Raw genomic sequence first — 25,541 nt, 5'->3', positions numbered from 1 at the left:
AATACTTTACTTTTTATTTAAATTACATTTTAAACTTACTTAAATTACTTTTATTTTTTTATATCTATGGAGCACTTGCATGTGATGTGACGTCACATCCGCTCCAAATTGTAGACAAACGCCATCTTGGCGGTCAAGCGCCATATTTCCGACGCTGACTTTCTTTTTTTTTTTTTGCCGAAATATTCAAAAATTACCGTGCCACAATGCCGGATACTTGCATGGCATATAAATGCCCCAACAGGCGAGGTCAGAAAACAGGAAGAAAGTTTCATATGGCCCTTTTCCACTACCCTTTTTCAGCTCGCTTCAGCCCGACACGGCTCGCGTTTCGACTACCAAAAAACAGCACGACTCAGCTCGCTTCAGCCCTGCTTAGCCCCTAAAACTCGCACCGTTTTGGAGTGGGGCTGAAGCGAGCCAAGCCGTGCCGAGTGAGGCTGGGGGCGTGAGCAGACACTCCCCTGTGCACTGATTGGTGAGGAGGAGTGTCCTCACATGCCCACACACGCCCCGCGAGCACGCTGGGATCTGTAAACACCGCAAACCCGGAAGGAGAAGAATTACGAATTACAAGAATTTCTGAAGCCTTATGCGCCTCGCCTCATCTATACGCTCTTGCCAGTATCTGTCCGCGTTGTCGGTGACAACAAGCCACAGCACCAAGACCAGCAACACTAACGACTCCATGTCCTCCATGTTTATTGTTTACTATTCGGGTCGTGAGACTACCGCTTAAAAGATCACTGATGTCACTGTTTGCGCTGCTTAACGACATCACCTGACGTCCACCCACTTTCGCTAACTCCACCCAATGTGTCCACCCACTTCCAGCCAGCACGGTTCAGCGCGGTTGTAGTCGAAATGCAACTCCAACAGCCCCGCTCAGCCCGACTCAGCACGGCACGGCTCAGCCCAACTCGGCCGCGTTTGTAGTGGAAAAGCGGCAATAGGCTGCCACGGGACCCTGACAGGCGCGCAAAATGGATTGCTGCTATCGGCCGGGCTGATCCAAACAACAAGAACAAGGCATGGGTACCGACTGGAAGGAGCGATCACTGGCGCCTGTGCAGTGACCATTTCATCTCAGGTTCGTCATGTATTTATTTCAGTATATCCATGTGGTTATTTGCAGCATAAGTTTATGACTTGCTCTAATAAAAAAAATTCCGGGAAGTGGGAGCCTGAGAAAAGAGGGTTGGGGCAGGGCGGGGTGGATTGGGTCTTTAGCGGTGTGGTACGAAAAAAAACAGTAAAGAACTTATAAGAATTTACCACTGTCTTAGTAGTAAATCCTTATAAATATAAGGATCAACCCCTTATAAGGACTTATAAATAAATATATATGCCATGTATGATTTACTCCTGAAAGTGGCGCTTTTTGCATTATCCTCATACAAATTTATGAAAATCTAGTATGTATGAAGTGAACATTGTGCATGGTTTTTACAGATAATGATAGACTACTGATACTTGATCTAACTGATAATATAAAATATTCAACCATAATCGGCTGGTCAGTGCTATGCTAGATACTACTGATATATCTAGCATCAGTTAAGTGACTTACCCGGCCAATGACGATAGTTTTTTTTCTTCTTTACAAGATGCCACATCTTAGGGGGGCTGACAAATCCTGAATTTCTGTAAAGATAACTCTCCAGAGATTTATAAGCACGCAGTGCTTCACCACTGAACAGCGAAGGAAAGTTGATTAGGTAATTATACACGTCCGGGTATTCCACCTCCGGCAGTTCAAGATCCACTGACACGGTCGTGAAAACTCCGTCCGGTAAGCCATAAGGGTCACAAATCTGTAGACCGTTTATTTTAGACATATATCTAGTTATCTGTGCATTAGAAAAATGAGCCGTGTAGTCCGTCGGTTGAAAGTGATCCATTCTGTACACGAGTGCAGCAGTATTCAGCTGTGCTGTTGCCCGACAAGATGGCGTCTGTGTACTTTCCAGTCACGTGACTGCAAGATCTCTATTAGTAAGTCGTTTTTTCGTCGACCTGCGACAATCTTCTGCGAGTCATGCAACGTCCACACTCGCCACTGGCAGAGCATTCATTTCTTTTAAGCGGTCGCCATTCTGGTTGCGACGCGGGGAGCGAATCTGTAAACAAGCAGCTCATTGGCTGGCTAGGTGTGCCACAAGCCAATCACAATCACTTGACCAGAAAGGCATGCAGTGTTGCCAGATTGGGAGGTTTTAGGTGCTTTTTGGCTGGTTTTGGACATATTTTGGGGTGGAAAACGTCAATATCTGGCAACACTGAAGGCATGTCTGCTTGGGCGGAAGCCTTCTGCGGCAGTTACATTTTGACACGCGAGCAATGTTTCACCATAAAAATTCCGTAATTTCCATCCGTTTTCCGCGATCACAGAAAATCATTGGCCCTATGAGAGTGAGACAGTGAGAGAGCCACCCCCCCCCAAAAAAAATCTTAACGGATTTACACGATTTGGAAAAATGACTTTTTCAGAACCGAAAAAACCAGAGCTTCCGGCTCAACAGTATTATTTTGAGAAATAAAACAATCTTTGGATATACATTTGTTCATTTTTGCATACATATTACTCATTCTCTGCAGTGGTCTGAATTATTTGTTATTAAATAGTTAATGTAAGTAAGTAAATGTTAATAAGTCAAATTTACTACTTTAAAAAACATTTTTAAAAAAATCGTGGGCGTATCGAATCGTGGGTCAAAAATCGCGATACGAATCGAATCGTGAGTTGGGTGTATCGTTACAGCCCTAGTGTGTGTGCATGATGTGTGTGAATGCAGGAAATGTGTGTAAATCCAGAAAAAAGTGTGGGAATAAAGAAAATGTGTTCAAATACAAAAGGTGTCCGAATCCAGGAAACGTGCAAATAAACAAGACACGTGTGAATACAGAAATTGGTGCACGAATCCATGAAACGCACGTGAACCCAGATGTGTGCGAATCTAGAAAAGCGTGCGAATAAAGAAAATGCATTCAAGTACAATAGATGTGCGAATAACCTCCTATATTCCTATGTAACCTCCTATATTACACAGTGCGCTGAGAGAATTGTTGGATAAGGAGACGTATAGAACCAAGAAAATCATCTGGAACAAAATGATGGCATACATCACTACAGCCCTAATTTCATTACCATACGCCTCACATCCTGCACAGTTTTCCTGCGCTAGAAGATGCGTGAGAATCCAGAAAAGCATGCGCAAACAGAATTGTGCGAATGAAGACAAATGCGAATATAGAAACGCGTATGCATCCAGAAAAGCATGCAAATGAAGAAGATACATTCAAATACAACGGCTACATGGAAATACAGAAGACGCATACGAATATTGAAAAGCATACGAATCCAGAAGATGCGTGTGCATACAGCAACACGTGCAGAACCAGGAAAGTGTGTAAATGCAGATGCATGCAAATCCAGGGAACACGTGTGAATATAGAAAAATCTGCAAATCCAGAAGATGCATGCAAATAGAGAAATGTCTGAATTGATGAGTTCAACTCCAGAAACGTGTGTGGATCCAGGAGATGCGTTTCAGGTGTGCCCAAATAAAGGAAATGCATTCAAATACAATAGATGCATGCAAATCCAGAAAATGCGTGCAAATAAAGGAAATGCATTCCAATACAATGGACGTGTGCGAATCCAGATGATGTGTGAAAATCCACAAAAGTGTGCAAATTAAAAAATGTGTTCAAATACAATATACATGTACGAATCCAGAAGATATGTGCAAATCCAGAAAAACATGCAACTATAGAAAATGTGTTCAAATACAATAGACATGCAAATAAAGATGTGTGCAAATCCAGGAAAAGTGTGCATCCAGAAAAGCATACGAATAAAGAAAATGCATTCAAATCCAATAGACACGTGGAAATACAGAGGACATGTGCGAATATCAGAAAGCATATGAATAAAGAAAATATGTATGAATCCAGAATGTCAAGTTTATTTGTATAGCACTTTTAACAATAAACATTGTTGCAAAGCAGCTTTACAGAATTTGAATGACTTAAAACATGAGCTAATTTATCCCTAATCTATCCCCAATGAGCAAGCCTGTGGCGACGGTGGCAAGGAAAAACTTCCTCAGGCGACATGAGGAAGAAACCTCGAGAGGAACCAGACTCAAAAGGGAACCCATCCTCATTTGGGCAACAACAGACAGCCTGACTATAATATTAACAGTTTTAACATGAAGACAGTTTCGTTGATGTTGTAACTCTTCATTGATGGAAACTTGAGTGCAAAACTGTTCATGACAACTGCAGTCCTAAGTTAGCAAGTCAACTGTAGTCCTCAGCCATAAAAGCATTACTGTAAGAGTCTAGAGCGTCCTCCAGGTGTGACTTTCAAATGTCCTCATGGGGCCGTCCTCCACAGGAGCGACGCGACGAGACTCCAACCAGACACAGGGCACCAGGATGGATGAAGCAGGTCCGAGGAGCAGAAGAGGTCAGCATCTCGATCCCAGGACCGACATGTAACCCAGAGGGACAGATTTGGGGGGGGGGGGGAAACACAGGTTGTTAGGTATGCCCCAAAAATGACAAGTATTAAGTCTGTGTGGTAGGCTCGCAGAGACAAGAGTCCTGACATCAGGCATAACACACAACAATGGCATGTTAATATGGTTAAAATATATCATGACCTGCTCTGGCTGGATGCTTGATTGGGTGATGGGAGCACACTCCTCAGCAATGATGGGATGCAGATGGGACCCTTAGGGCTGGCCAAGACAATTCAGCTACATTTCACCGGGTCTGGGACATGCGACAGAATGTCTGACGGCCAATTCCCTGAAGGCTACGAGAGCCAGTCGAGGTCTCCACCCTCTCCACCAAAAGATTTCCTGTTGACTCCATGTAACTCAGAGGGACAGATTTGGGGGGAGAAGGAGAGAGAGAGAGAGAGAGAGAACACAGATTGTTAGGTATGCCCAATGTCACCTGAATAAGTAGGAACAGTATACATATTGCACTGAGTGCAAGCAGGGACTTCGGCAACTAACTATGACAGCATAACTAAAAGGGGAGAGCCAGAAGGTAACACAGGCATGAGGGAACCCCAGGACATAAAGCAGCCAGCGACTACACCATCAACAAACTCGAGTGAGCAAGCGAGTGGGGACTGACAGCATCCATACATCCCAGTTTACCAAAACACTCTATGTCTGAGGACCCTCCAGATCTACACCTTTACCTCATAAACACCATTAACAAAAGGCTTGACAAAACAGATATGTTTTCAGCCTAGACTTAAATGCTGAGACTGTGTCTGATTCCCGAACATTACTTGGAAGGCTGTTCCATAACAGTGGGGCTTTGTAAGAAAAGGCTCTGCCCCCTGATGTAGCCTTCACTATACGAGGTACCAGCAGATAGCCTGCACCTTTTGATCTAAGTAGGCGTGGCGGGTCATAGAGGAGCAGAAGTTCACTCAGGTACTGTGGTGCGAGACCATTCAGTGCTTTAAAGGTCAATAGAAGTATTTTATAATCAATACGAAATTTGATTGGGAGCCAATGCAGTGTGGATAAGACAGGCGTGATGTGGTCATATTTTCTAGTTCTAGTAAGGACTCTTGTTGCTGCATTTTAAACTAACTGGAGCTTGTTTATGCACTTATTGGAACCTCCAGTATTACAATAATCCAACCTGGAGGTAACGAAAGCATGAACTAGTTTTTCTGCATCATGTAGCGATATTAAATTTCTTATCTTAGCAATATTTCAAGTCAAGTCAACTTTATTGTCAAATATGCTATACATGCTCGACATACAGCACAGATGAAATATCAGTCCTCTCTGACCCATGGTGCAAACAGGCAATGCAATAAATAAAAATAGAATAATTGAAAAAAAACCCCAAACAACAGTATAAACACTCTAGATAGGAACTAGACATAGACTAAACACTCAAACAATATAAACAGTGTAAACACTAGATAAGAACTACACACAGACTAAACACTCAAACAGACAATATAAACAGTATAAACACTCTAGATATGAACTAGACGTAGACTAAAGGCCAATTTATGCTGACAACCCAGTCCTCGCAGATAGCGTCGCAGACAGTGTCTGCGTAGCCCCCCCACCTTCGCAGACGCTCTGCGCGCACCTCCCAAATATTGTGACCACCGCAGAAGCCTCGCAGACAGCGCCGCAGACAAGAGGGCTCTGATTGGTCCACTCTACCCGCTGTACACGCACTTCCGCTTCCCTACTTTCCCGGTTTGTTTTGTTTTCACGACCGGCATTTTTAAAAACACGAGCGAAGATGGAGCAGCATGAAGAGCGGTTGATTGAGGAAGTACGTACATCTATACGACTCCAGTTCTAGTCATTATAAAAAAAAAAGTTCTAGTCATTATAAGTAACCGGAGGATAAACACTCCACTAACAACACCCACCAACTACTCCTAGCGACCCCCCCCCCCCCCCCCCCCCCCCCCGCGCGTTGTGCCGGTGAATAACATCGCGCACGCCTGTTACTCCCCGCTCAACGATAAATTACAACTGTCTGCGAAAAGCTATCTGCGAAAGCCTTGTCGCACGAGCATGCAGAGGCCTTAAACACTCATATATATATATATATATATATATATATATATATATATATATACACACACACACACACACACACACACACACATAAATTGGTTCAAATAACCAAACAGTCAAGGGCACTTGAGGTATAGCAGGTAAACATGAAATAAGCAGTATAAACAAACTAGCAGCTGTTAAGATGAGGTAGTGCGGAATAGTGCAAATGAGCGAGGTAAAGTGAGATGTGCAGTCCCTGAGTTCAGTGCGTTAATGAACGATGAGATGTGTGTGTTGGGGGAGGGGGAACTGTGAGGATGATATGTCAGATGCTGAAGGGGGGTGTGCGAGCCGAATCTGTGTCAGGAGGCAGAGGAGGGAGGAGGGACAGAACAGGGAGGGAGTTGAGCCTCCTGACCGCCTGGTGAAAGAAACTGTTCTTGAGCCTGCTGGTTTTGGCCCGGAGACTCCGCAGTCTCCTCCCCGACGGCAGCAGGCTGAAGAGGCTGTGAGATGGATGGGTGGGTGGGGTCACCTGCAATCCTGATGGCTTTGCGGGTGAGGCGGGAGTTATAAATATCCATTAGAGAAGGGAGAGAGACACCAATGATCCTCTCAGCTGCTCTCACGATGCGCTGCAGAGACTTGCAGCAGGACACGGTGCAGGCGCCGTACCACACGGTGATGCAGCTGGTCAGGATGTTCTCGATGGTGCCTCTGTAGAAAGTGTGCATGATGGGGGCCGGGGTTCTTGCCCTCCTCAGTTTGCGGAGGAAGTACAGACGCTGTTGGGCTTTTTTGGCCAGTGATGCGGTGTTGTTGCTCCAGGACAGGTCTTCAGAGATGTGCACACCCAGAAACTTGGTGCTGCTCACCCTCTCCACTGCAGCACCGTCGATAGATAGTGGAGCATGCTGGGTGTGCTCTGTCCTGAAGTCCACAACAATCTTCTTCATCTTCTCCACGTTCAGACGGAGATTGTTGTCCTTGCACCACATGGCCAAGCAGCTCACCTCACTCCTGTAGCTTTATTTCTGAGATGAAAGAAAGCTGTCCGGGTGATGTTATCAGTGTGAGTTTTGAATGAAAGACTGGGGTCAATAATCACTCCGAGGTCTTTTACTGCTGCACGTGAAGAAACAGAAAGGCCATCCAGAGTTACTGTGGAATCCGAAAACTTACTTCTAGCTGCATGTGGTCCGAGTACAAGTACTTCAGTCTTGTCCGAGTTAAGCAGAAGGAAATTAATAAGCATCCAGCGTCTAATGTCCTTCACACATTCCTCAATTCTATTAAGCTGGTGTCTCTCATCAGGTTTTGCAGAAACATACAGCTGTGTGTCATCAGCATAACAGTGGAAACTAATACAATGTTTACGAATAATATCACCCAGAGGTAACATATATAAAGAAAAAAAATACGTGTGCACAGGGGCAGCACGGTGGTGTAGTGGTTAGCGCTGTCGCCTCACAGCAAGAAGGTCCTGGGTTCGAGCCCCGTGGCCGGCGAGGGCCTTTCTGTGTGGAGTTTGCATGTTTTCCCCGTGTCCGCGTGGGTTTCCTCCGGGTGCTCCGGTTTCCCCCACAGTCCAAAGACATGCAGGTTAGGTTAACTGGTGACTCTAAATTGAGCGTAGGTGTGAATGTGAGTGTGAATGGTTGTCTGTGTCTATGTGTCAGCCCTGTGATGACCTGGCGACTTGTCCAGGGTGTACCCCGCCTTTCGCCCGTAGTCAGCTGGGATAGGCTCCAGCTTGCCTGCGACCCTGTAGAAGGATAAAGCGGCTAGAGATGATGAGATGAGATACGTGTGCACATACAGAAACGCCCACAGATCCAGGAAACGTGTGCGGATCCAGAGGATGTGAGAGACTCCAGAAGATGCTTGCAAATATAGAGAAATGTGCTAATTTAGTAGACGCATGCGAATACAGAAATGTGTGTGAATCCAGAAGATGCGTGCAGATCCAGGAAATGCTTGTGAATTCAGAAAAGCATATGAATAAAGAAAATGCATTCCAATACAAAAGACGCGTGCAAATAAAGAAGACGCGTGCGAAAACAGAAAAGCATGCAAATCCAGGAAATGTGTGCCCATACAGAAGATGCATGTGAATATCAGAAACGTGTGCACATGTAGAAAAAATGTGTGAGTAAAGAATACCCATATGAATACAGAAACGTGTGTGAATCCAGAAGAGTGCAAATAAAGAAAATGCGTTCAAATACAACAGATGTGCGAATAAAGATGTGTGAATCCAAAAAAGCGTGCAAATCCAGGAAACGTGCGCATACAGAAGATGCAAGCGAATACAGAAATGTGCGTGCATGTGCACATATCGAAAAGTGTGCGAATAAAGAAGGTGCATGCAAATCCAGAAAAGTGTGCAAATAAAGAAAATGCGTTCAAATACAGAAGATACATGCAAATATCGAAAAGCATGTGAATAAAGAAAATATGTGCGAATGAAGATGTGCGCGCATACAGAAATGCATTCGGCTCCAGGAACGTGTGTGAATCCAGAAGATGCATGCAAATCCAGGAAACGTGTGCGAATATAGAAAAATGTGTGAATACAGAAACGTGAATCCAGAAGACACATGTGGAGCGAGGAAACGCGTGTGAATCCAAAAGATATGCGAATCCAAGAAACGCATGCAAATGTACAAAAGTCTGCGAATCCAGGAAATGTGTCTGAATCCTGCGAATCCAGGAAATGTGTCTGAATATACAAAAGTGTGCAAATCCAGAAGACGCATGTGAATGAAGAAATATGTGCAGATCCAGGAAATGTGTCTGAATCCAGAGAATGTATGCGACTACACAAACATCTGTGAATAGATGCGTGTGAATCCAGAAGATGCGTGCAGATCCAGGAAACGTGTGTGAATGCAGAAGAAGCGTGGAAATGCATGCGAATCCAGTAGTCATGAAAGTGTTCCGGATTTTCCCGGAATTCCGGATTTTTTGATTTTCATGAAAATTCCTCTGGATTTTTTCCGCTAATGACGAAAGACCCGGAAATCCGGATATTTGACAAAACTCTTGAAAATCTCCGGTTTTCCGAATGGAGAAATGTATTTTTCGGATTTTTTGCGTTCCTAGACGCAGCATAATACTTCGTATCATCCTTGCATGGGCACAGTCCTTAAATAGCCCAAACATAGTTCATTGATTAAAGACAGGTGTTCTTTGTTAACGGCGTGTGTGCCGGAGCTCATTAGGCGCGCCGCCCAAGGCGCGCTTTCAGGTGCACGTGCTAAGGCGCGCAGGACTGACACCGTTCTGCGCAAGCGCAACACAGTCGCACTAGAAAGCATGTTCAAGCTGCCAGTGTAGCTGCGGTCTTTTTAGTTGCGAATTACGAGTATTTTCTCGTGTTAATAATTCGCCATGTCAAAACAAGCAAAACTTTCCTGCTCCTTTCGACGTGAAGAGAGGTAAGCAGTTAATTATATATATTTTTTCCCCCATCAAAGTTGCATTTTGTGGTTTCGAAGCTAAGTTTTAGTGCCGTTTCTAGAACACAACATCAAGAAAACGTGGAAGAAACAGCAATAATGGAAGAGCCGGTTTCTATTGGCCCTTTTCCACTACCCTTTTTCAGCTCACTTCAGCTCACTTCAGCCCGACACGGCTTGCGTTTCGACTACCAAAAACCAGCATGACTCAGCTCGCTTCAGCCCTGCTTAGCCCCTAAAACTCGCACCGTTTTGGAGCGGGGCTGAAGCGAGCCGAGTGAGGTTGGGGGCGTGAGCAGACACTCCCCTGTGCACTGATTGGTGAGGAGGAGTGTCCTCACATGCCCACACACGCCCCACGAGCACGCTGGGATCTGTAAACACCGCAAACCCGGAAGGAGAAGAATTACGAATTACGAGAATTATGAAGCCTTATGCGCCTCGCCTCATCTATACGCTCTTGCCAGTATCTGTTGGCGTTGTCGGTGACAACAAGCCACAGCACCAAGACCAGCAACACTAACGACTCCATGTCCTCCATGTTTATTGTTTACTATTCGGGTCGTGAAACTACCGCTTAAAAGGTCACTGATGTCACTGTTTGCGCTGCTTAACGACATCACCTGACGTCCACCCACTTTCGCTAACTCCACCCAATGTGTTCACCCACTTCCAGCCAGCACGGTTCAGCGCGGTTGTAGTCCAAATGCAACTCCAACAGCCCCGCTCAGCACGGCACGGCTCAGCCCGACTCAGCCGCGTTTGTAGTGGAAAAGCGGCATAAGCTACCTAAAACTAGCAATGGTAATTATTTTTTTGTTACATAATGTACTCAGGCTGCCAGTCAGTGTGTGACACACACACACACACACACACACACACACACACCCTACGCCCGTGACGTATATGAGAAATTTGGTATTCATTGGTGTGTTTAAATTTACAGACAATACGAACTAATGTAAACAAACTTCAACTCGCATGAATATGAATTGGAAATGTTTAGTTCACTTTAGCTTCTGCAAACGCACAACTCTACTAAAAGATTGATAAACGAGGCTCAATGTCCCCAACATTGAAACCTGAAAGCTTTAGAAACTCTAACAGACCTTTACTTTTTAACAGCACTGTTTTGGGATTTTGCTGAGTTTACCTTCAACTGTCCTGATTTTTTTTCTTCAAAGTAATTAACTGTGTAGCAGGAAAATCACCGCGTTTTCTAAATGCACTCCTGAAAATTACTCATTAATTAGGGGAATTAAATTAGATATTTTTGACATGTTAATCATTAATGTACATGAAAGAAAAAGGCTTAAAAGTTATAACTTGTTTTAGTGAAAATAAGTACTAAAATGCACTAGAATGCAGGGTTTTGCGTGTTGTTATTAAAATATTTTCGGGGGATGTGCCCCCCCCCCCAAATATCTTAGTTTGACTTTTGACTTTCAAAAGTTCAGCAGGCTTTCGTCTAAACAGGGGAACAGGGGCGCTGCGCCCTCTTACTCTCGGCGTGCGCCCCCTTACCGGCTCCGTGAAAACATCCCAGCAACACTACGTGACAATGTGTCTGATCATCAAATACGTTATAATTGCTCCAAAAATATTCCAATCATAGTAGATACACCGCCAGACGGTGCAAAAACAATCCGAATTGGCGTTTTCCAGACTGAGGCGCCATGTTGTTTAGTTGTTTACTTGTCGCGGCTGCTCTCGCGAGATTTGACATGGGTTACATACAAGGTCAGCTGACTTGTAGCGCGAGATTTCTCGAGACTGAATGACCTTTCACCCACCGGCGCGGGAGCTTTTGACAGAAGTAGTTCGCGAGTTGTTTTTGTTGACACTTGGGCATTTAAAGATGTCGTCCCGCGGCACGCAGCGGAAGAAAGCCAAAGACTGTCCGGGGCAGAAGAAGATTAGGCCAAATTTAAAAAAAAGTGTGTTTCCGGTAACCCGACCGATCGAGAATTTCCGCGTCAAAATTGCTGACCGTAAAGTTTTTATTACAAGTTTCCCTCGATATTTTAGTGTAAGCGGCGTTAGTTTGTCATAATTTTTTGTTTCAACGCATTCAAGTTGTGAAAGAAACGATAAAAAGTCAAATGTTTCGCCACTTCTATCAGCCCTCCTGCATAAACTGAGCCGAGCCGCCATTTTGAATCCTCATTCAAGGCTGTAATGCAAATTGCTTCCTTTTCAGTATACAAGTGCACTTCCATGGCAGGGAAAAACACTACATTTTGCCGCCTATGTAGTCCCCTATTTATACAAATAGGAGTCATTCAGGATTCAGCCATGTTTTTGCTCGACCCAAGTTCTACAGTAGGCTAGGCTAGGCCATCTGCTTTTAATGGAAGTAGCCTAGCCTAGGACGTTATTTTCACGTTATTTCTTGATAAGGTGTTTTCACGTTATTACATGAAAATATCATGAAATATCGCTTCCGTAGATCATAACTCGAACTCTCGCAATATTTTTTTTTTTATTCGTTTAAAGATTTAAAACACTTATTTTATTATGATGCGTGGTATAAAGGATTCTGTGCCAAAATACTATTTTGTAAGATGTTTACTTGTGTTAATTTTTGCGAACAAAATAAAAAAAAAAATTAAGAAAAAAAAAACCTTTCCTACCTACCGACCTTATTTTAGTATTTCATGTTACCGGAAACACACTTTTTTTTTTTTTTTTTTTTTGGCCTTACTTCTTTCTTTTTCAATGTTGACAGACAATTTGTTACAATTTCCCTCTCAGATAGCCTCAGAATGTCCCATTGGAGCATTTTTCAAAGGCTTTGCACGGCAGGGGGGGACAACCGGCACCATCCCCCCCGCTTCGCTCCCTCGCCATGGTGAGCGCCCTCATACTAAATTTTTCTAGAAAAAACCCTGAGTTCAGGTTTTTTTTTTTCTTTGCTCCACTTTCATCTCTAATCCAGGAAACATACGTGCGTCCAGAAGACGCATGCAAACTCAGAAGACGCTTGCGAATATAGAAGTGTGCGAATCCAGAATACACATGCTAAAACACAAGTGTGCGAATACAGACGCGTGGAAGTACAGAAAAGTGTGCAAAAATCAGAAGACGCATGCAAATACAGAAAATGTGTGCGAATACAGGAAACAATATGTCAAACCAGAAAACACATGCAGAAAACTTACAAATAAAGATGAAGTGTGCGCTGCATTAAAATGGCAACATGTGTACAGTAGTTCAGAAACAGCTGCAAATTCTTCCATGAGCTGCAGCACATGCATGAGATGAAACACATTCACCAGTTTGAGAACACACATGTAGAAATATGCTGCAGATTGAGAAAACGCATGAAAAATCATTAGCGCTGCAGTCACCCAGCCAGTAGGAGCTGGGAATTTCTCCCAAATCATTAAAATCTGTTGTATGGGAACACTTCAGCTTTGCTTAAGTTATGATGTTGAACACATCACGAGATTGGGAGAAAAGAGGAGACGAGTCCGTTGACATGTGGAATGATTTGTGTTGGTGTTTTGAACGCTTCCATCTTCAGATCTTCCTAGTCTTTCTTCTCTGAACAGTATCAACAGTAAAAATGTAAACTAATACGGACATTAGGTCACTGGTAAAAATAATTACAGCGGCTTGCAGAAGTATTCAAACACCATGGAATGGAGCAAATTTGCTGAATAACAAATTATAAATGCATTTTATTATTATTATTATTATTATTATTATTATTCAGTATTTTTATTTTGAACTCCTCTTCTGGACTGGTCAGGAACACCACAGTGAGGCCAACAGTTACTCTGAAGGAGTTAGAGTCGTGACTGAGAGTGGAGTGAGGACCAGACAACCATTTCAAGATTGAGAACCATATGGGAGGGAGCTAGAAAGAATCCTGAATTGAAGAAGACCCATATGAAAGCAGGATGCTTTTCTGTTCCTCGTGGCTGTAAAGAGTATTTATTTGAGTTACTGTAGCCTTCCTTTTAGCTCAAACCTTTCTGGCCATTCTGCTCTGATCTCTCTCATCTACAAGGTGTTTCTTCTCACAGAAATGCTCACTGGATATTTTTTTGTTTTTTGGACCATTGCGTATAAACTCTGGAGACAGCTCATCTCATCTCATCTCATTCTCTCTAGCCGCTTTATCCTTCTACAGGGTCGCAGGCAAGCTGGAGCCTATCCCAGCTGACTACGGGCGAAAGGCGGGGTACACCCTGGACAAGTCGCCAGGTCATCACAGGGCTGACACATAGACACAGACAACCATTCACACTCACATTCACACCTACGGTCAATTTAGAGTCACCAGTTAACCTAACCTGCATGTCTTTGGACTGTGGGGGAAACCGGAGCACCCGGAGGAAACCCACGCGGACACGGGGAGAACATGCAAACTCCACACAGAAAGGCCCTTGCCGGCCCCGGGGCTCGAACCCAGGACCTTCTTGCTGTGAGGCGACAGCGCTAACCACTACACCACCGTGCCGCCCCTGGAGACAGCTGTGCATGAAAATCCTAGGGGATCTTCCCCTCCCAAAAAACCCCCAAAACATCCACAGGAAGTGCTTTGCTTGCTAGCCTAGTTTTAGCTCTCAAGGTTTCCAGCTTGTCTCAAGATCAGACGTTGCTGTACTAAAGTGGTGACCCTACGGTTTCACTCAGATACTATGGTGTCACTATTTTCCTGGTCATAGTAACAGCTTAATCTTGAACTCAAACTCCAATCCAGCTGAGATTTTGCAGCCTGTCACTGACATGTCTGTGTTTATGATGTGCCCTTGTGATAGCAGAGTGATGAAGAGTGAAGAAGAAGACGGGATGGGGACCGTGACAGTGGAGGAGCTGCAGCACTGGGTGCGGGAGCAGGTGGAGAAGAATGAGCAGCTGGTGCAGAGGCAGGCGCAGTTGGCGCAAGTGGAAGTATGGGTGAAGCAGAAAGAGAGGGAGGCAGCAAACACCCAGCTGCTTTACGATAATGCCTACAAGTAAGTGCCTTTATCTTGTGCCAGAAGAGACCTTGCGCTGTCTGTGTAACTGATCCTAAATCAGGAGGGTTAGGATTAGAGAGAGAAAGACAGCATAACTAAAATAGAGAGCCACAAGGTAACACAGGTATGAGGACGCCCTGGGATATAAACTGGCCAGCTATTCCACTGTCAGCAAATCTGAGTGAATATGTGAGAGTGGGGGACAACAGCATCCATACATCCCAGGTTATCGGAACACTTTATGCCCATCAACCCTCCAGGTCTGTGCCTTTACCTGAGAGAGAAACTATTAACAAAAGGGTTAACTTAACATTTCGGCTAAGGTTTCTGCCTAGACCTAAAGACAGAGACGATGTCCGAGTCCTGAATACTAACTGGAGTGGCTTTGTCAGTGTGCAAGTTTCCATTCATGTACTGTTACGTATGTGCCTGAAAGTGATTTTTTTACCTTGACGTCCTTTTTATTTTGAATCAGATCGGTCCTTGAGTGCGAGTCTGTGATTAAGGGTTTGTATGAAATGCTGGGACTGGAGTATCAAGACACTGACTCGGAGGAAGAAGGAGGAGCCAAACCGATAGAAAACGTCATTCAACTCACAGATGATTTTGACTGCGGAGATGATGAGCCTGGTGAGCGGGATGATGACTATGTTGTCTTCGATTTGGGGGGTAAGCAATGAATCATTTTCATTTCATTAAGACTGTCATAATAAGATGTGAAAAAGAAGTAACTGAAGACAGGTTGTGGTTGTATGCTTTTTGAAATTGACACATCTCTTCCTGTTTCTCACTCTGACATTGGATTTCGTCTCCGTTTTACAAGGTGCTGTTCCTGAAACAGCAGTGAAGGAGGAACTAAAGGTGAGAGCATATATGTATGTTTGAGGTCTGACATCCACTTTCATAAGAATCATATATGGTAGTCTTTGCTTAAATGGCCTTATTTATTTTTCTTTTGTCTCTTGTATAATGCTCTTAGGAAGTTGGCTTGTCAGCAGGTATAGAGTCTTTGGAATTTTCTGGACAGACATTGGCTGAGAAGGTGAAAAACACTAAAGCTGTTGACTCTCCATCTGAAGATAAACCACCATCACCATCAATGACCAGGAAAAACAGATCTTCAGACAACCCCTTACCATCCGTAAAGACTTCAGGAAGCCCTGTTCCCATTACTCCTCCATTGACCTGTGATTTTCTGACTCCGTCATCAATGCCTCAAAAAGAAAGTTCTTCTCCTGTTTCATCAGGCCCATTTATACCCATGAATGAGACTGTTGAAACTCCTCCATTGACCATCATTCCAAATGTATCTTCCATATCCACGAACAATACTGACAGACTTGAAACGCCCAGTGAAACATCTGCTTCTCCGAAACAGAATGTTGAAACTCCGGCGCGACTTGTAGCATCTACCCCAACACCTACACTCTCGGTGAAATCTGTAGTTGCATCCAATTCTTCAAAAATAGACTCAGTCAGCCAAAAAACTGCCTCTAAGAGCAAAAGCTCCAAAGCAACTGCAACCTCAGATACCGCCAGTAAAACCGCAGCCAACGAAAAAGTCAAACAGGCCAGTCGCAAACCCAGGAGCAAACCTTCAAGCACCAGCACGCCATCCAACACCATAGTTAAAGCTGCACCCACAGAAAAAGCTAAGGTTATCGACCCTAAACAAGGCGATAAAGCTGATAAATCACCTACCTCCAGTCCTCAGTCTGGTACCACAGATGCCACAGCTTCAGACAAGGCTGCCAAAAAACCTTCTAACAACCCACCTGATTCTAGAGAAGGTGTGATTTATTTAGTATGGGCTTTTGCTTGCTTCATCAGCTTTTAATTCAACAAGATGCTTGTTTTTCTAATGAATAATTATCAAACTGTTTCTCTCAGTCGTCCAGACGGCACCAGTCACTCCGGTCACGCCGGTCATACCTGCGACACCTGCTCGTGTTCAGCAAGAGGTGGAGCTGAAGGTCAACATGAGTGTTCTTGGAAGGCGGAGGACTAAAACATGGCACCAAGGCACAATTTTAGACATCAAAACAACTGGTAAGATTGCATAGGTCTTTTATATGAGAAAGGGGACTAGCACCTTATAGTTTATAGCATTTCTTGAAGCACTACATGCAAATATGATGGTGTTTTTAACATTCTAAATATGACTCAAGTGTGTTTAGTCACATAGATCACTTGTATAGACTTACCAAGTTTCAGTTTGCATTGGAGCATGACATTTTAACATTGGAATACACGATTAATGCTCAAAATAAGACAGAGCAGTCATCGTCAATAAAAAACGCAGATGAGTTCATCGACCTCTGGAATCTGGAATGATTGACAATTGCATAGGCTCTGATAATATATATATATTTAGGCACTGCTTAAAAGCGGCGCGCCTGATGAGTGTAACGTGTTGGTAAATAATCCCAAGTTATTTTTTAAAAAGCAAAGTAAAAATAAGCGCTGGATATAAACCCATCTATCTTATATAAGTAATAGGGCGCATCAGTTGCCCCCTAAAAATGAAAAGTTCCTCCGATCATGATGCATTTTTGTTTTTATGTTCCTTTTGGTAAGAAAACACACTGGGTGAAATATTTTGACAAAATTCAAAAGTTTAATGGTGGCACCAGGAGCTCAAAGTTATGGAAAAAGCTGCTATTTTATGACTTTTATGACAAAATTTCGATCACTTTTCATGAAACATTATGGCACCTTATAGAGTATACCAAATATCTTAGATACACATTTTTAGTACATATTCTAAATATATTATCAAGCACAGTTTGAGTTTTAGCTGTTCATTGAATCATTGTTCAACTACTTTTAAACAATATAAATGTATTATGAATCACATTAATGCTTCTCAATCCCTTGCAAAGGTTCTTAACATGATCTCTGGGTCACAAGAAATCAATAAATGGAGTCCAACATTGTGATTCAAACCTTGCGCGAAAACATAAAATAAGCGTTTTTTGGCAAAAAATGAACCTCATGGTGCCGCCATTAGACTTTTGAATATGGTCAAAAAATTTTACAGGATGTCTTTATTGGTGAAAAGGAACACCCAAACAAAAATGCATCAGATTTTATGAAAGTGAGGGCAAGGGTTCACAAGCTGAAAGTTTGTGAACCCTTTAGAATTTTCTATATTTCTGCATAAATATGACCTAAAACATTATCAGATTTTCACACAAGTCCTAAAAGTAGATAAAGAGAACCCAGTTAAACAAATGAGACAAGAATATTACACTTGGTCATTTATTTATTGGGGAAAATGATCCAATATTACATATGTGAGTGGCAAAAGTATGTGAACCTTTGCTTTCAGTATCTGGTGTGACCCCCTTGTGCAGTAATAACTACAACTAAACCTTTCCGGTAACTGTTAATCAGTCCTGCACACCGGCTTGGAGGAATTTTAGCCCATTCCTCTGTACAGAACAGCTTCGACTCTGGGATGTTGGTGGGTTTCCTCACATGAACTGCTCGCTTCAGGTCCTTCCACAACATTTCGATTGGATTAAGGTCAGGACTTTGACTTGGCCATTCCAAAACATTAACTTTATTCTTCTTTAACCATTCTTTGGTAGAACGACTTGTGTGCTTAGAGTCGTTGTCTTGCTGCATGACCCACCTTCTCTTGAGATTCAGTTCATGGACAGATGTCCTGACATTTTCCTTTAGAATTCACTGGTATAATTCAGAATTCATTGTTCCATCAATGATGGCAAGCCATCCTGGCCCAGATGCAGCAAAACAGGCCCAAACCATGATACTACCACCACCATGTTTCACAGATGGGATAAGGTTCTTATGCTGTAATGCAGCGTTTTCCTTTCTCCAAACATAAAGCTTCTCATTTAAACCAAAAAGTTCTATTTTGGTCTCATCCATCCACAAAACATTTTTCCCATAGCCTTCTGGCTTGTCTACATCTTCTTTTGGCTGCTCCCAATTAGGGGTCGCCACAGCAGATCTTTCGTCTCCATTGCTCCCTGTCTTCCGCATCTTTCTCTACCACGCCTGCCACTTTCATGTCCTCTCTCACCACATCCATGTATCTCCTCTTTGGCCTTCCTCGTTTTCGTTTGCCTGGCAGCTCCATCCTCAACATTCTCCTTCCCACATGCTCTGCATCTCTTCTCAGGATGTGCCCATACCATCTCAGTCTCACCTCTCTTAGCTTAATTCCTAAGCTCTCTACATGTGCTGTCCCTTTGATATACTCGTTCCTTATCCTGTCCAACCTTGTCACTCCCATCGCAAACCTTAACATCCTCAACTTCGCCACCTCCAACTTTGCCTCCTGTCTCTTTGTTAAGGGTACGGTCTCCAATCCATACATCACAGCTGGTCTCACTACTCTCTTATACATCTTACCTTTCACGTTTGCTGGGACTTTCCGATCACAAATGACTCCCGAAATCCTTCTCCAACTGCTCCACCCTGCCTGCACTCTCTTTCTCACCTCACTATCGCAGCCCCCGTTTTCCTGCACAGTTGAACCAGGTACTTGAATTCATCAACTTTCTTTACGTCTGCTCCTTGCATCTTCACTACAATCTCATCCCCATTCTCATTGATGCACATGTATTCTGTTTTGCTCCTGCTCACCTTCATTCCTCTTCGTTCCAATGCATACCTCCATCTCTCCAAATCCAACTCAACCTCCTTTCTACTTTCACCACATATCACAATATCATCCATTATCCAATATCGTCCAATTCCAATCCATTTAATTGGAATGGCTATTGTGAGAAGAGAAGATTCAGCTTTAATCATGTAACATCACTCAGTGGAAATCCAGACCATTCGCAATTGTTTTGTCGACTTAAAAAAAAATAAATTGTTTCTGTTTTGCTCAAAACTGCACTGGGAAACCACCTACTAAGAAAACACAAAAGGAAAAAAGATGAAGCAGTACCTAAAGTACATCATCCATTGAGGAAAAATAATTGCTCCACTAAATTAAACAAGAAGACAGAGTCATCTATATCAACCACCCCTATATACCAAAATATATACCAAGTTTAAAGATATTATTTGTCACATTTTTCAAGTTCTGCTGCAGGAAACCAACCCTACCTCCTTACACTGACCTCAGCAGCCCATGGCATAAGCACACCGGACCTTTGGTCTAGGTGAGCTAAAAATTAAAAATTCCCACATTTCTTACTATCAAAAGGCACATATACATTACTTAATCAACACATATACCAACTTTCAAGACCATACCACTCACAGTTTTCAAGTCCTGCTCCGGAAACAAAACCTACCCCGAAGACTAACCTGAGAGACTAAGTCTGAAATTGTTTCCATGGAAACATGAAAAATTTAAATTTCTTAGTATGAAAAGGCACATCTACATCACCTTGTTATCATGTATACCAAGTTTCAAATCCGTATCATGAATAGTTTAGGATATATGCATTTTCCAACATGACAATGCCAAACCACATACTGCATCAATTACAGCATCATGGCTGCGTAGAAGAAGGGTCCGGGTACTGAACTGGCCAGCCTGCAGTTCAGATCTTTCACCCATAGAAAACATTTGGCGCATCATAAAACGGAAGATACGACAAAAAAGACCTAAGACAGTTGAGCAACTAGAATCCTACATTAGACAAGAATGGGTTAACATTCCTATCCCTAAACTTGAGCAACTTGTCTCCTCAGTCCCCAGACGTTTACAGACTGTTGTAAAGAGAAAAGGGGATGTCTCACAGTGGTAAACATGGCCTTGTCCCAACTTTTTTGAGATGTGTTGTTGTCATGAAATTTAAAATCACCTAATTTTTCTCTTTAAATGATACATTTTCTCAGTTTAAACATTTGATATGTCATCTATGTTCTATTCTGAATAAAATATGGAATTTTGAATCTTCCACATCATTGCATTCAGTTTTTATTTACAATTTGTACTTTGTTCCAACTTTTTTGGAATCGGGGTTGTACAACAAACCAGAAGGAAGCCATTATTGAGAGAGCGTTTCACATTATTACCACCACCAAATTTGTTGGAGGGGGTTGTGTTTTCGCCTCCATTTATTTGTCTGTTCCCAGCGTAACTCAAAAAGTCGTGAATGGATTTTGATGAAATTCAGAGAAAAGGTGAGCCGTGGGCCAAGGAACAATTGATTAGATTTTGATGCAAATCCGAATATGTGGCTTGGCAGAGGTATGTGCTCTACTGAGTGCCTTTCTACTTCTTGTAGTGGACACAATGAATTTTTATTTTGTGTTCTCTCAGAATTTACTCCGAGGTATAAGGTCCTGTTTGATGGTGGTAAAGGAAAGAGTGTTTTATCTGCTCATCACCTGGCATGTGTTGGCCCTCCTATGCTGAAGGATCTCTTTGTGGGCTGTCGAGTTGTAGCCAGCTACAAAGAAGACAACCAGTCTTGGCTCCATGCTGCGGTTGTAGTAGAGATGCCAGACCGCAAGAACCGTATGAGGTGTCCATATTCAGTCTTCATTCACTCTTTAAATATTTTAATTGTCTCTCATCTGTTTGGCTTCAACTGTTATGATGAGCAAAAAATGCTGATCTCTGATGTTTCAGGTTCTTGGTGTTTTTTGATGACGGTCGTCCAGCCTACATCTCCCTCCCAGACCTCCATCTCGTCTGTAAGCCAAGTAAGGAAATTAACCAGCACATGCCTTTTGCCTGTATTTCCACTAATTCTCTCCCTCTGTCTCTCTCATTACAAACTGGTTCTCTTGTCTCTCTGTCTGTCTGTCTGTCTGTCTGTCTTTCCATAGTGAAGAATATGTCTGAAGACATAGAAGATGAGGTGTGGCGTGCAGAACTAGAGGAATATCTGAAGGCGTATCCAAACCCAGTCTTTGTGGTGATGCGAGTGGGGCAGGATAGCATGGTGGAACGTAATGGCAAAATGGATCCCTGCACTGTCACTCAGGTGGATGGCAGTTTGATCGAGGTCTGTTATAAGGTGAGAGGCTGGTCTAGCCTGACCTGAACCTTAGGCCAGGCTTATAGTTATCACAAAGTCTATATTGTTGTTGCAACTATTCAGATGTTTATGGAGAAGATTTCGTGCTGGAGAGGGAATGTGAAATGCTGTACGTAGATAGGGATGGGTTTATGTTTGTGACGACATTCCATGCAGAAAAGCAAAGCCTTCATATCAGTTTATCTTGGGCCTTTAGTGAAAAACATTCATGTTTTAAAAGGAATTTATGTCAGTGAAGTGCTTGATGATTAAGGGTTCAACCATCATTGTAGTGGAAATGAAACAATGAACCAGTGAGAGACTTTTTTTGAGTACTGGGATTGTGATTGGACAGTGGTTCTATTTCAGTTTGACACTACTACAACATGTTGATGAAAGTAAAATTCAATGCAGCTGAGAATTACCAGCTTCTGGCACTTCTGACATGGAGCTGACATTTACTTCCTTAAAAAACCCACAAACTCTTGCTAGTTTTTAGTCTTCATCTATTTCATAGATGAAGGCTATAGTTTTTGGTGATTTATTGATTTATTTATTTTTCTCCCAAAAGTTGTTCAGTTTCAGATGAAATTTTAACCACTGGTAGCCATGGACAACAGAAGCTCACTGACCCAAGATGAGTGACCTTGACCACTCAATGTCATAGAGCATATTTTATGTGGTTTTTGCTGAAAATGTCATTTAATTTATTACAGTATCTACTAAAGGTATAAGGATTTCCCCCTAGATTTTAGATAAACAAATGGTGCATTTTCTGCGCAAAATGCTTCGATGCCAGTCAAGCAGAAAGTGACACATTCTGGACCATGGTCGAAAACAGTTTGTATCCTAAAATAGCTAAAACCACACCATGTTCAAAAACACCAGTGGTGCCAAAAGTTGTCATTTGCTGTGGACCAGTGCACGTTCTTCTTTGATAAAGAAGTCTTTATTGGTTTTCGAAAAATTAAATTTAATGTATTTTGCGTGTTTGCAAAAATGGTGAACATAGCCATTTCACCATGAAATATTGATAATATGCTATAGTAAACTACCCCAAACATGCACCCGTTCTACCAGAATCAAGTGTCAAATTTGACCTTTGGCCTACTTTTAGAGGTCAAAAAGGTCATTTTCTGTTTCTGACTGGACTATTTTCAAAAAAATCATAAAAAGAATTTAATATTGACATACAGTGACCTTGTATTTTTTCTTGAGTGCATATTCTTTTGTAGATTATTGATAAATTGATATATTTTGTCAAAAGCTACATATAAAAAAAATTATAAAAACTCCCAAATGTGATGGTTTAAAACTTTGCATTGGTGTTTTCTTTACTTTGAGCCTAAACTATTACCTCAACATAAATGAAATGTATTATTCACTATATATAATTTACATATACTCTTTCTATTCATACTGTCAAATTGCATGTTTCTCTAATATTTTCAATTCAGAAGTCTGAAAAACTATCAAAATAAACAAAAATTTAATTTTCACCATCCATCCATCCATTTTCTTCTGCTTATCTAAAGTCGGGTCATGGTGGCAGTAGGCTAAAGCAGGGTATTCCAGGCGTCCCTCTCCCCAGCAACACTTTTTCCAGTTCCTCCTGGGGGATCCCAAGGCGCTCCCAGGCCATTTCATCTCTCCAGCATGTTCTGGAAGGTTTTCTTGGACATGCCCGGAAAACCTCCAAAGGAAGGCACCCGGGAAGCATTCCGGATGTCTGAGCTCCTCACCCTAGCTCTAAGGGTGAGCCCACCCACTCTACGGAGAAAGCTCATTCGAGCCGCTTGTATCCTCAATCTTATCCTTTCAGTTACTACTCAAAGCTCATGATCATAGGTGAGGGTTGGAACATAGATTGACTGACTGATAAATTGAAAGCTTTGCCTTCTGGCTTAGCTCCCTCTTCACCACGATGGACCAGTACAATGCCTGCATTACTGCTGACACCACCCCAATCTGCCTGTCCATCTCATGCTCCATTTTACCATCACTCATGAACAAGACCCTGAGATACTTGAACTCCTTCACTCGGGGCAGCAACTCACTCCCAACCCAGAGGGAGCACTCCACCATTTTCCGGCAGAGAACCATGGCCTCAGACTTGGAGGTGCTGACTCTCATCCCAGCCGCTTCACTCTCGGCTGCAAACCATCCCAGTGCTTGCTGAAGGTCATGCTCTGAAGAAGCCAACAGAACCACATCATCTGCAAAGAGCAGAGATGCAATGGTGAGGTTCCCAAACCGGACACCCTCCTCACCCCGGCTGCACCTTGAGATCCCATCCATGAATATCATAAACAGGATCGGCGACAAGGGGCAGCCTTGGCGGAGTCCAACACCCACCAAGAATGTGTTTGACTTTGTGCCAAGAATTCAGACACAGCTCACACTTTGTTTGTACAAGCACCGGAGGGCTCATAGCAAATGCCCCGATACCCCATACTCACGCAGTGCCCCCCACAAGAGCCCCTGGGGGACACAGCCGTAAGCCTTTTCCAAATCTACAAAACACATGGAGACTGGCTGGTCATATTCCTATGAACCCCACAACAACCCTGCCAGGGTAAAGAGCTGGTCCACCGTTCCACGGCCAGGACGGAATCCGCATTTCTCCTCCTGAATCTGAAGTTTGACAGTCAGTCAGAGCCTCCTTTCCAGCACCCTGGAATAAACTTTCCCAGGGAGGCTGAGCAGTGTGATACCCCTAGAATTGGATCACACTTTTTGAAAAGAGGAACCACCACCCTGGTCTGCCACTCCACAGGCACTGTACCGACTTCCATGTGACATTGAAGAGGCGTGTCAACCAAGACAGCCCAACAATGTCCAGAGCCTTCAGCACCTCAGGACGAATCTCATCCACCCCTGATGCCTTGCCACTGAGGAGCTTCTTGACTGCCTCAATGACCTCTGCCAGAGATATGAGTTAAGCTTCCCCCGAATCCTCAGACTCCACCTCCTCCATGGAGGACATGTAGGATGGGTTCAGGAGTTCCACAAAATGCTCCTTCTACCACCTAACAATATCCTCAGTTCGGGTAAGCAGTTCTCTTCCCCAGCTGCACACAGCCAGAGGCAAGCCTTTTTTCCCTTTTCTGAGTCACTGAACGGTTTGCCAGAGTTTCCTTGAGGCCAACCAAAAGTCCTTCTCTGTGGCCTCCCCGAACTCCTCCCACACCTGTGTTTTTGCTTCAGCAACCCTGCAGCTTCCTGATACCTGTCTGCTGTCTCAAGGGACCCCTGGGCCAACCAAGCCCGAAAGGCCTCTTTCTTCAACTTGACTGCTTCTTTCACCGCCGGTGTCCACCAGCGGGTTATTAGGTTGCTGCCACGACAGGCACCAGCGACCTTTTGGCTGCAGCTCCTACCAGCCGCCTCTACAATGGAGGCTTTGAACATAGTCCATTCAGATTCCATGGACTATGTTGAGATGAATGGACTAATGGAGATGTCCCCAACCTCCCCTGGGATGCACAAAAAGCTCTTCTGGAGGTGGAAATTGAAGACCTCCTGAACAGAGGACTCTGCCAGATGTTCCCAGTTCACCCTCGCTACACGCTTTGGGTTTGCCAG

General features: G+C 43.4%; 1 protein-coding gene across 2 annotated transcripts in view; it reads left to right on the top strand.

Annotated features, from left to right (window-relative positions):
- setdb1a (SET domain bifurcated histone lysine methyltransferase 1a) overlaps window positions 1–25,541 on the top strand; it is an 89,408-nt gene that overhangs the window by 6,337 nt on the left and 57,530 nt on the right. Inside the window, exons 2-9 of one of the 2 annotated variants that reach the window (XM_060904925.1) lie at window positions 14,800–14,994; window positions 15,473–15,666; window positions 15,821–15,858; window positions 15,977–16,787; window positions 16,888–17,046; window positions 21,254–21,458; window positions 21,566–21,639; window positions 21,766–21,956. In XM_060904925.1, the coding sequence (XP_060760908.1) occupies window positions 14,804–14,994; window positions 15,473–15,666; window positions 15,821–15,858; window positions 15,977–16,787; window positions 16,888–17,046; window positions 21,254–21,458; window positions 21,566–21,639; window positions 21,766–21,956 (1,863 nt within the window). In that variant the 5' untranslated portion in view covers window positions 14,800–14,803. Of the gene's footprint in view, window positions 1–14,796; window positions 14,995–15,472; window positions 15,667–15,820; window positions 15,859–15,976; window positions 16,788–16,887; window positions 17,047–21,253; window positions 21,459–21,565; window positions 21,640–21,765; window positions 21,957–25,541 lie in introns of both variants that reach the window. The other variant, XM_060904924.1, reaches the window with a different exon arrangement.

This window comes from Neoarius graeffei, chromosome 22 (assembly GCF_027579695.1).
Source record: "Neoarius graeffei isolate fNeoGra1 chromosome 22, fNeoGra1.pri, whole genome shotgun sequence".
NCBI lineage: Eukaryota > Metazoa > Chordata > Actinopteri > Siluriformes > Ariidae > Neoarius > Neoarius graeffei.
The sequence above is the reverse complement of the archived record's forward strand: the minus strand, read 5'-3'. Positions and strand labels throughout refer to the sequence as shown.